We start from the raw sequence: 12,538 nt of genomic DNA, 5'->3' as shown, positions 1-12,538 counted from the left end.
AGAAAGAGAATTGACCAACCAAGCAAGTTAGTTAAATGGAGATAAATTAAGAAAACTTATACATACGTTCAGCCACAATAATTTAATTTATTGTAGCATCCCTTCAAAAAATAACTGTGAAATCAAAAAGGAAACACTATGCATTGATACTACCAAAATAAAAGAACGAATGAATGAACATAGAAATTATCAAATTAATACATAAGGGAAATGAAGAATTTAGATCCTAAATTATCCACAAAAGCAGTAGAAAATGTAAAAAAAAAAAATTCTTAACACTAAGAAACCAAATTTAAAAAGAGCTAAAAATAATAAAATATCAGATGAAAGATAGAAAAAAGTGAGAGAGAGTTCTCTAGGTTTCAGAGGGAATGGAGAATAAAATAAAAGCCCAAAATGAGCACCCATTAGAACAGGAAGACATGACAGAGAAACACAAAATAAAACAAAATTTTTTAAAAATCAAAGGCAAATAACTATATAAAAGGAAAAGTGAAATAACAAATCCATTGTATACATAATTATTATTTCTGAAGAAGAGACTGTTACAATAGGAAAAAAATCAAAGATAGACAGCAAAAGAAGATGTATTTTGAACAACTGATAGGACAGTGCATTGTAGGAACAGCTGATAGACTGTTTTACACTGGAAGATACCTGAGTCCAGAGCCAGTGTGACCTTGGCTTTTCCCTTGTGATTTTCCATATTCATAATAGATATGAATAAATCTTCAAATATGTCAAGGTGACTCTAAGAAACTATTATTAGTAAAGTAAACTTATGTACTTGTTACATCAAAAAATGGATAGAGAAGCTCTTTCCAACTCCACGATTCTATAAATCTTAGCCTGTGTCATTCTTCTGATAAGGTTTCAATGAAAACACTTTCAGGAGGCAAATGTAACTGTACAGTTTTACACTTTTGTTTAACATATTCATAAAATGTACTAATGTCATCTAGTCAGTAATAATTGTGACTTCTGTGGAAGTCAATCTTTCCGGGGAATAGTAACATTTTTATATACTGGAGCAAACACTTGGCAAACAAATCAATTGGTACATTTACCGTTCTGTACCTGCCCCAAATGAGTTTATAAAATACCAGGAGCAGTGACTTAACCAGTATGACTTTTCAAATATTCATGTATCGTGCAGTTTGTTAAAATGCCCCAAGAAATTGGTACTAATTCTATGACATATTTTCATGCAATATTTTTGATAAATTGGAGAATATTAGAGATCAGCTGCACTTTGTCTATTTTCTTTCTTAGAAGGATGGCATAGCAAAAAAAAAAAAAATGAATGCATGCCTTATCAAAGAGAAATGTATGTGTGATTCTTTGATTTACTCTCTTTCTTGGGGTAAATGGAAGGCTATAATGAAATGAATTAACAGACAAATATTAATTCTCCACTACATTTCAGGAATGTGTATAAGGGCAGCCTGGGGTTAGTTATAAAGAATATATGTGTTTGTGCTAGAGATGTCCGCAGTAGGCGGGTGGTTGGCACTAACAAATCTGCTTACAAAAACACACTTTTCCAAAGATAAAAAAAAGTGATATAAAAATGTCCAATGCATACAGCATCACCCTTTATATCAAAGGGCGCAAGAACTAGGTCTGTGGTTTTTTGGGGTTTTTTTAATCTTCACCTGAGGATATTTTTCCCATTGCTTTTCAGAGAGTAGAAGGGAGAGAGAGAAGGAGAGAGAGAGAAACACCGATGATGTGAGAGAGACAGATCAATCGGTTGCCTCCTGCACATACCCTGACTGGGGCTGGGATCAGCCCACAGCCCTGGTACATGCTCTTGACCGGAACTGAACTTGGGACCCTTCAGTCTGCAGGCCAACGCTCTAACCACTGAGCACAGCTGGCCAAGGCTGGGAATGTTTTTTAATCTTTGATTCCCCGATAGACTTGGAAGAGGACCTTGCCCATTGGCCCGTTGTAAGCATCGAATGGTTAAGTGAATGATTACATGTTCAGACACTAATTTCTGAAGGCAAAGCAGAGAGTATATTTATTTAGGGTCAGGATGAACCCAGAAACCATCTATGCTTTTCACAGGTGACAAGAGTCATGCACTTTCCGAGACACAGACAACGATTAGAAGCCCATGACAAAAACCCTGCCCTACTCCGCTTGTTACCCTGTGTTTTGTGTGACATCACACAGGCTAAGACTGCTTGAAGTCCTGGAAGCTCTGATCATGGCCTGCGTTTGCCAGCCAGACCTAGTCCAACCCGGTGCACCAGAGAACCTGAGTCCTTAGGAAATTCTTCCTAATGTGTCCCCTGAGTTCTTGATTCAGGCAGTCCCTACCTAGGAGGACCTCATTCCTTAGAAAGGAAATATGAGGATGCACCAGTCGGCCTTCCCACTCCCACATTACAACCCACACATATCGTTTCTTAGCAAATGTCTCCCTCAAACATCCAGGACACACTGGCCTGTAAAAAGTGCTGCAGAATTACTTTCCTATTACCCTCACTACTCAAGAGGTTTTCCTTTCATTCTAATGAAAATTCCCTTCGTTACTGTTTGAGAGTGGCAGGAAATTGGACCAGATAGCCTTTTTTTAAATGCATTTCAACTTCAAGATCTCAAAATTTATAATATTTCTTGTATATAGTATAACTTCTAAAATAGGTACTTTTATTTCCCCAAATGAGCCAGATTCCTTCAATGATTTCTGGGGTTAAACTATGGAGCCGGGAGGGAGCTCTGAGTCTGTGAGGCTTGTTTTTAATTCTTTAGCCGTAGAAAACGATATTCTTCATGCCTAGTCAGCTAAGCCAAGCTAAAGGTATTTTCCTTAAAATGTACATATAACTACCACGTATTATAACATTGTTATTTTTATAATTACTCCATATTAGAGAAGTCCTCAGTTTAATCATTTAATTTTATATTATTTATTACAGGACAGGATAATAGAAAATGATAGCAATTGCCTGAATAATGAACATAACTTTTTTAAAAAGCACTCATGTGATGATGATAAGGTAATGATAATTATTTGGAGTTTATATGTCCTTCGAGCTTGATTTCATAGAAGCTTATATTTTTTTGTATCTCCGTTAGATAATTATATTGATTATATTAATAACATATTCCTTTGATTCTAAGCAGACAGTTTCCACTGATCTATTAAATCATACTGTGTTCTTCTTTTATACTTTTACTTTACAAATAGCCCTGGGCATATTTGATAAATATATATTTTTTAATTTAGCATTTCATTTTTCACTTATAAAATGCTAGAAGCACTGCTGAGTTCAAAGACATCGATTTTGAAATCTTTATGTAGGAAAATGCTTGTTAGAGTGATTGCTTACACACACATAAACATAAGTTATGGGCATAATTTAGTTGTAAGCATTTAGGAATTTTTTCTTTCAATATTTGCTAATCTTCACAACTCTACCACTTCTAGTTGGTGTAATAATGTAATTTATAAAACTTTCAACGTTTGTGTGATTTCTTTGCACAAAAACCAGTATGGTATTCAAAGACCTTTTTAAAACACATGGTAGCTGAGTTAACCTCATGACATCTCATAGTATATATTCATAAATCCTTTTTTAAAAAATTCTATAATTACAGTAAATGTCTGAAAAACTTGTTTTAGATGAATACAACCCTATATTTTCCTATTACCAGCTATCCATCCATAGCTCAAAAGATTCAAGATAGTAACAGTAAGAAAAACCACACATACCTTTTATTATTGTCGCTTCCAGAAGACCTCTCTTTTGGTTATTTTGCTTACAATTAAGTAAACTTGTTATGTTCACCCACACGTGGTAGGAACTCACATATATAACAGGGAAAGAGAATTTAAAAAGCTAGCTAATCATTAAACCAAGTTGCAGGCCCTTCAGGCTGTCGGTTGGGGCTCCAGAGTTTCCGTCTAGTTGCTTGTCAGTCATGTGATTAACTGGAATAGAAGCCGGGTGGAGGCTGGGCATTATTCAGCAATAGGGCTCTGGCTTTAGGATCCTTAAGAAAGCTTTCCATTTCTTAATATTTTATGTGAACCACAGCCCTTCTGATTTTTTCTTTTCTGTAATAGGAAGCTCCGTTTTTAAAAGCTGCTGCTCGCAAGTTGAAGCAATTTCTTAAAATGAATATCACTGAGGAATTCAAGCTCCCCTTATCAATAGTTTCACAGGGCACATTAAAACTGTTGAACTGCACCAGGAAGGTAAGCTGAGGACTGTTTACTTTGAACAAAAATATAAACTACTCCCGTGATAGGATATTATCATTCTCTAATGATCCATTATCATAGAATTCTAGCTGCTTATTTTAACTTAAAGTTGAAAGACATTCACTTAACTCCAGAAGAGGAAAATCTCAACTTCAGTGCCTATTCACTTCTTGCTAGGGCCAATCAAAAGTTATTAAAAAGGAAGTAAAAACATATGTGAACTTCATTGCTACAATAACCTTCAAGGAGCCTAGTGTGAGAAATTGGGTGGGGAAAGGTAAATTTTTATCTCTAAAACCTATTAATAATTTTAATCCATATGTGTATAAATTTATGAAAACTCATAGCCAATAAAACAGGTAAAATGTACTTAACACATGTCTTTCTACATTAACACTGGATATATATATAATCTATATATATTATATATATTATCTCCATATATATGTGTGTGTGTATATATATGTATGTATGTGTATATATATGTGTGTGTGTATATAAAATCTCCAACAATTTTCTATTTCTTTGCTTCAATAATTTAGATAAGTATAGGGCTAATCTTTCCCTACATCTCTGCTGATGGTTGTTAATCAATAAAACAGAATTTGGAAGACATTATCTTGAATCAGACAACAGTTTCTTCATCTACAAAATGGAAGAAAACATAGTATGTACATTATAGCCTATTAAAGGCTTAAATGGCGTAATTCACATAAAGTGCTTAGGATCAAAAAGTTTCAATAGATGTTATATTGTTATTATCACTATTCCCTCCCTCTTCAGGAATTTTACCAGCTGTCACACAAAGCCAAAAGGTTTCTTATTATTTTTTTAAAGAAAATTTTTAAATTTTATGATAGAAAAAGGGTTGTGTGTTATTTTTTAATACCAGTAGGTGCCCCCAGAAAGGGAAATGGTAAGACTGCTTTTGAGCCCTACTGACAGTGATGATGAAGATGATATCAGCTGAACCGGTTCACTCATCACCTTACCTACACGATGCAAGCCAGTCTCCCCTGGCGTCCTGGGTTTGCCAAGCTTATTTCCCATTTTGTTCCCTTATTTATGTTAGTGTTAGCCCCGTATGTGGGATTTCTACTGTTCTCTTTTCTATAAATGTGATCTGTCCTGTTCTTTACATCCTTCAAGGCGACGCTCAAGATTCATGGAGACTTTCTAGTCTAACCTACCAGCTCTTAATCATTACTCATAGTGATTCCAAATTCCTGCCTAATGCAAGAATGGCCAGCAGGTTCCTCGGTGCTTACATATCCAGTTGCTTAGTAGTGACTGTTGGAAACACTGTGCTGAGTATAAGCCTCAGGTCAAGGCTCAACTGAAAAACTACAAACAAACTAGCGATATCACCTCTTGACCTTCGAAGGTTAAGGGTTTTGGGTATGCTATATACGTGCAGTTCCTCCTCTCATGTGTTGATCTCTGAATGGATCACCATGTTCCAAAATCAGCTGTCAAGAAGGAAAACACAAGTGATTTATTCTTGAAATGAAATAAAATTATGTCACAAAACTAACTGACCTGATACAGCCCACCTTTTTCTTAAAGTGATAAGGTAAGGCATTAAAGACCATCAGCTACACTGACTTTTCTTCATGAGTCAGGCCTGCTATGGGCATTTACTGTTGTTTATTTCATTTTGCTTCGGATGGGCAAAGTGTAAGAAGATATAAGGTCAGGATTTCACAGTTTAGTGATACTTTTATTTTCATGCTGATTAAAATTCTAGTTTTGCCTCTGTTACTATACCCTTCTATATTAGGTTTTCATGCCTCACAGCCATTAACACAGTGCTGGGCATACCTACAAAATCCAGGTATTCAGAAGACTAACCTCTCCTGCTTCTTTCTGTTCCCTCATACAGGCATACCTTGGAGATATTTCGAGTTCCCTTCCAGACCACCCCAATTAAGCGAATGTCGCAATAAAGCGAGCCACACCATTCTTTTTGGTTATCTAGTGCACATCCCAGAGTTACGTTCACACTACACTGTAGCCTACTAAGTGAGCGATAACATTATGAGTAAAAAAATGTACATACCTTAATTTAAAAAGATTTTAGCGCTAAAAAAATGCTGACCATCACCTGAGCCTTTGTGAGTGGTCATCTTTCTGTGGGTGGAGGGTCTTGCCTTGATGTTGATGGCTGCTGACCGATCAGCGGTGGCTGCTGCAGGTTGGAGAGGCCATGGCAATTTCTCAAAATAAGACAACAGTGAAGTCTGTCACATCAATTGGCTCTTCCTTTCACAGATGACTCATCTGGCGCATGTGATGTTTGATAGCATTTTACCCACGGTAGAGCTTCTTACAAAATTGGAGTCAGTCTTCTCAAATCATGCCGGTGCTTTATCAACTAAGTTTATGTAATATGCTAAATGCTTTGTTGTCATTTCAGCTCTTCACAGCATCTCCACCAGGAGTAGATTCCATTATTTATCCATATGAAGCAACTCCTCCCCCATTAAGGTTTTATCATGAGATTATAGCAATTCAGTCACATCTCGAGGCTCCACTTCTAATCCTAGTTCTCTTGCCATTTCTGCGCATCTGCAGTTACTTCCTCCATTGAAGTCTTGAACACCGAAAATCATCCATGAGGGTTAGAAACAACTTCTTCCAGACTCCTGTTAATGTTGATAGTTTGACCTCTTCCCACGAATAACAAAGATTTTTATTGCCATCTGGAATGGCAAATCCTTTCCAGGTTTTCAAATTATTTTGCCCAGATCCATCAGAGGAATCACTGTATACAGCAGCTGTTGCCTTTTGACATGTATTTCTTAAATAATAAGACTTGCAAGTTGAAATTACTCCATTTTCCATGGACTGCAGCATGGATGTTGTGTTAACAGGCATGAAAACAACATTAATCATGTTGTCTAGCTCCACTGGAGCTCTTGGGTGACGAGGCGCGTTGTCAACGAGCAGTGATATTTCAGAAGGAATCTTTTTTTTTTTTCCTGCGCAGTCTTAACAATAGGCTTAAAATATTCAGCAAACCATGTTGTAAACAGGTGTGTTACCATCCGGGCTTTGTTGTCCATTTATAGGGCACAGGAAGAGTAGGCTGAACATAATTCTTAAGGGCGCTAGGAGTTTCAAGATGGAAATTGAGCATTGGCTTCAACATAGTCACCAGCTGCATTAACTCTAACAAGAGCTCCAGCCTGTCCTTGGAAGCTCTGAAGCCAGGCATTGACTTCTCTCTAGCTGTGAAAGTCCTACATGGCGCCTTCTTCCAACGTGAGGCTGTCTCACCTACATTGAAAATCTCTTGTTTGGTGCAGCCGCTTTCGATAATTATCTGAGCTAGACTGTCTGGGTAACAGTGCAGCTTCTGCGTCAGCACTGGCTGCTTCACCTTGCACTCTTGTGTCGCGGAGATGGCTTCTTTCTTTAAACCTCATGAGACAGCCTCTGCTGGCTTCAAACTTTTCTTCTGCAGCCCCCCTCACCTCTCTGAACCTTCACAGAATTAAAGACAGTTAGGGCCTTGCTCTGGCTTAGGCTTTGGCTTAAGGGAATTCTGTGGCTGGTCCGATCTTCTCTCCAGACCGTTTCTGCCTATCAGCAATAAGGCTGTTTTGCTTTCTTAGCACTCGTGTGTTCACTGGAGTAGCATTTTTCATTTCCTTCGAGGCTGTTTCTATTGCTTTCACAGCTTGGCTAACTTCACTGCAAGAGGCCTACCCTTCAGCCTGTCCTGTCTTCCCGCATGCCTTCATGACTCACCGAGCTTACTCGTTTCTACTTTTTGACTTAAAGTGAGAGGTGTGCAACTCTTCCTTTCACTTGAACACTTAGAGGCCGTTGGAGGGTTATTAATTGGCCTAAATCAGTATAATTGTGTCTCAGGGAATGGGGAGGACCAAGGAAAGGGAGTGAGACAGAAGAATGGCTGGTCTGGACACATTTATCTGTCAGATTTACTATCTTTTATGGGTACAGTTCATGGTTCCCCCATAACAACTGCAATAACAACATCAAAGATCACTGATCACAGATCATCACAACAAATATAATAATAATGGAAAAGTTTGAAATATTGAGAGAATTACCAAAATGTGACACGGAGGTACAGAGCCAAGTAATGTTGCAAAAATGGTGCCAATAGGCTTGCTCAGTGCAGGGTTGCCACAACCTTCAATTTGTAGGCACAATAAAGCGAAGCGCAATACAACAAGGTATGCCTGTATTCTATTTCTAAATGAAATTAGTATTCTGCCATACTAACAACACATAATTTAAAGTAGATTCTCAAAAATATCAGATGATCTGAGAATAATATATGAAAATTAGCAATTACATTAATGGGAGAAGCGATAAAGAATTAATATTCAATGTTGTAAATGTAACTTTGTTTTTAAGGATAAAGAAAAAAAACAGCTTTCCCTGGGTGAAGCCCAGCCCACTAGGACTTTGGTAAGAATAATTGTACAATTTTTTTTTTATCAGTTTTTACTTAATTCCTTAATGTTTCTCTTTGAATTTTCTTTTTTATGGTTGGTTTTAAAAATATTCATTATAATGTTAATAAAAGTAGCAAGAAGGTACTTCTTAGAAATTGGATCCCTTTAAACTGTTTTTTAAATAACCACTATTTTAAAATAAAAGTAGCTAGGGGAAACATCAGATCATTGATTTTTCGAAAAGCAACAAAATCGAAACATCACTAGGTAATAGGCAAAAGGAAGGAACAAACGATATAGGAGAAAATAAACTAGAAAACAAGCATATGAAGAAAAAAAGCCATCCTTCTTCATTAGTAAAGAAATACAAATTAAAAATGAGAACACATTTTATACCTATTTTATTAGTATACAGTATACTATATATGTATGTGAATATTCTATCTTATTTATATTAAATATTTATACTAGTAAATATTATTGCAGAATGTTATATAGCAATATAAATATAAATGTGAATGAAGAACTCAGGATAATTAAATTTGATTAAACAGTAAAATGATATCAGTATTAACTAGGAAAGCACATGTGCAAATGGACACACCTGGTTCATAAGAGTGACAGGTTCTCCTTTCATATCTCCATTATTATTATAATGTCATTTGAGCAATAGATACATGGGAACGTGAAAATTCCTTGCCCCTCTTAGAGAAGGGGGAAGCTTGCCCCCTTCCTCAGGAAGCCTAGGAATCCACTTGAAGTGGCAGAATTGAAATGAATGCCCGAGCGGTGAAGACACACGGAGGGCTTCTGGCTGAGAACATGCGGGTGCTGGGCACACGGTGCAATACACAGATCACATGTTATAGAGACGCACACTTGAAACCTACATAATCTTATTAACCAGTGTCACCCTAATAAGTTTAATTTTTAAAAAAATGAAAGGACATGAGAACAACAACAAAATTGGAAAGAAAGATATAGAAAGCAGATAATATCTGTGTTCCCAGGATAACAGAAATAAAATAAATCATGGTCCTTCATTTTTGTCTTTTTTGTGAATGTTCACTCTTGGTCTCTGAGGAAAAGTCATGAAATTTTCAAGTCTGTGTATTTCACATCTGCTTGGTCACATAAACCTCCATATGTACTTTTAGTATGTCCTGGGACCCTCATTAAAACATCTGTGAGAAATTCTCCTTCATATTTATTGATATCTGTTGCCTAATCTTTTAAATGGATTATTTCAGGGTTCTGGGTTAATGTTCCTAAATATACACTTAAAAGAGATCCGAATCTGTGACTTAACTACAAATAGGACAGCCGAGCTTAAGACCCGGTCACTATACTTACTTGACATGTGACTGTGGCGGCTCATTCACCCTCTTTGCAGCCGTTTCCTCATCAGTGAAAAGGCAAAATCAGTAATTTCAGAGATAGGTAGATAAAATGAAATAATGTATGTGGAGCACTGGACACATCTCACCTAGAAAACACCCAATAATTGGTTGTTACCCCAGTGAAGGTCCCCTGCCCTGTCCCAAGCCCACTTCCCAGGGGCTCACAGGAGTCTCTCAGCTGAGTCCAGGCAAAGCTGCTCCCCGCATGTCCCTTCCATGTGAGGCACCTCTCCCCACTCTCTGTAGGCTGCATGGGGAACTTTTTAGGGTTTTCATCCGCAAATGAAAATTAGCTCACGAGGCAGGTGCATACCAGACTGTTGGGGTGGACTGCAGGGCACAAGCTCAATCAGGGAGATCCTTAATTATCTTCTTTGCCAACACACTTTACCTATTTTCAGTGTTAGCTCTTCCTTCCACAAAAATACATTTTTTCCATATTAAAAAACTTGAGTAGTTTACAGATATCTTTCTCACAAAAGTTTAAACAGCATTCTTGTCCCACTGTTGCAGCCACCTGACATAGCTCTTTAATGAATTCTAAACCTTAAACCACAACCACCTTGAATTTCCTATATATTGTCACAACTAGAGTTAGAAATCATAGTTTAAAAACCTCACACAAGATTCTCCTTTTCCGTGACACGTACTTTTCAGTAGAACCTAAGATGATGGGAATTAAAGACTGAATATTTGAAAGCATGTATTTTTATCAAAATGTGAACTTAAAACCTTTTTTCTATATTTCTGTAGGAAGAGAAAAAATCTTCAAAGGAACAGAAAAAACAAGATGAAATGTGTTTCCTAAAGATACTACTACAGAAGATAAAAACTTGTTGGAATAAAATTTTGAGTGGCACTAAAGAACATTGAAAAATATGGCGTGGCAATATAAAAACGTGAACTTTAGTTGCATCCCTCAAGAATCGATCTGCTTGTGCAATTTTTCGGGGTAGAATGCCTCCTAGAAGTTACTGAACGCATCCTGGTAAAAATGGGTTAAAACCTTATTAACTTTTCATACCTTATTACCAAGAATGTACACAAGGCCAGTGATAGGACTATTCGCGTGTTCTGCATGAATGCTCATTTCACAGAGCAATTGAGAAATACACACTGTGGTACTAGAAGGACACAAACAATGGAAACTGAATGCTGCAATCAATGAACTGTTCCATACGTATGTGGACATATATCAGCTGCTGTTAATTTGGGGCTGATTTTTTGTAAGACAATCCATGTAAGGTATTAGCTGCAATCAATAATACTTTTTTAGACCTGTAAAAAAATTTCAGAAGACATGTAAAATCTGTGACGTATATAAAGGTTACAAGGATTAAAAATGAACATAGCTTTATTACCAAAATAATTTTATGGCCTGCTATGCACCAGTATACTGCAACCAGTGTGGAAACTGTCGTCTTCGGGCTGGAAATGTTTCAGAGTTGACAGTGAGACATGGATAACGCCCAGGCAAACAAGAGTCATGTATCTTAAAGCAGAAACAGAAAGGAGTCCAAGATGCTGAAGAGCGGTATCAAGTGGTAATTAAACAGGAATGTGTAGCACAGTGCCTCCAATAGATGGCATAGCAAATGTTTTAACACGAAAATAAAGAATAATTTCACAAAATAGAAAGTCACCTGTTCTAAGGATGCTAAGTCATAGTGCTGAGTTTCTTCTGTCATTTATGTGTAATAAAACTTGTCTAAATGAGTTTGCAATTTGGGAAGTATATTTTTCAGAGAATAATATATATATATTTGCCTTTTAATTAATGGACTGTATATTTAATTTTGACACTATATCTGTATATAAAAATATTTTCATACAGTATTACAAACAAATTTCTTACTTTGGATAACATTTCTCCTTTGATAATAAATGGCCTATGTAATAACACTGTCAGATTCCCTTAATCTCAACAGGATATTTTTTCCAGTTTTATGGGGAAATAATTGACATGCATCACTGTATAAGTTCAAGGCATAGCCCATGATGGTTTGATTTACATGCATTGTGAAATTATTAACACAATAGGCTCAGCTAACATCCATCTTCTCATGTAATAAAAAGAAAAGAAAGAAAAAAGGAAAACTGTTTTCTCTTTGCAATGAGAACTTCCAGGATTTTCTGTTACCAATTCTCCTACGTAGCATACAAGAGTGTTGGCTATAGTCAGCCTGTTGTACATTACACCCCTGGTACTTATTTATCATATAACTGGGAGGCTGCACCTTTCGACCCGCTGCCTGCATTCCCCCCCCCCATCCCCTACCCTCTGCATCTGGTAACCAGTCTGGTGTCTTTTTCTATGAGCTTTTGTTTTTAGATTCCACACAGGAGATCATACAGTATTTGTCTTTGTCTGACTTATTTCACTTAACATAATGCCTTCAAATTCCATCCATGTCAAAAATGGGAAGATTGCCTCCTTTTTTATGCCTGAATAATATAATTATTTATATATATAAATAATAAAATTTTAT

General features: G+C 36.6%; 1 protein-coding gene across 5 annotated transcripts in view; it reads left to right on the top strand.

Annotated features, from left to right (window-relative positions):
• Window positions 1-10,922, top strand: part of IL7 (interleukin 7) — a 40,932-nt gene extending 30,010 nt beyond the window's left edge. The window contains exons 3-6 of one of the 5 annotated variants that reach the window (XM_087825179.1): window positions 2,931-3,011; window positions 4,082-4,213; window positions 8,609-8,662; window positions 10,803-10,922. In XM_087825179.1, the coding sequence (XP_087681305.1) occupies window positions 2,931-3,011; window positions 4,082-4,213; window positions 8,609-8,662; window positions 10,803-10,922 (387 nt within the window). The remainder of the gene's footprint in view (window positions 1-2,930; window positions 3,012-4,081; window positions 4,214-8,608; window positions 8,663-10,802) is intronic. The other 4 variants (XM_087825178.1, XM_087825181.1, XM_087825180.1 and 1 more) reach the window with 4 other exon arrangements.
• The last annotated feature ends 1,616 nt before the right edge of the window (window positions 10,923-12,538 follow it).

Source organism: Miniopterus natalensis, chromosome 16 (genome assembly GCF_054644295.1).
Source record: "Miniopterus natalensis isolate mMinNat1 chromosome 16, mMinNat1.hap1, whole genome shotgun sequence".
In the NCBI taxonomy this organism is placed as follows: domain Eukaryota; kingdom Metazoa; phylum Chordata; class Mammalia; order Chiroptera; family Miniopteridae; genus Miniopterus; species Miniopterus natalensis.
Note: the sequence above shows the minus strand (reverse complement) of the source record. Positions and strands in the feature narration are given on the sequence as shown.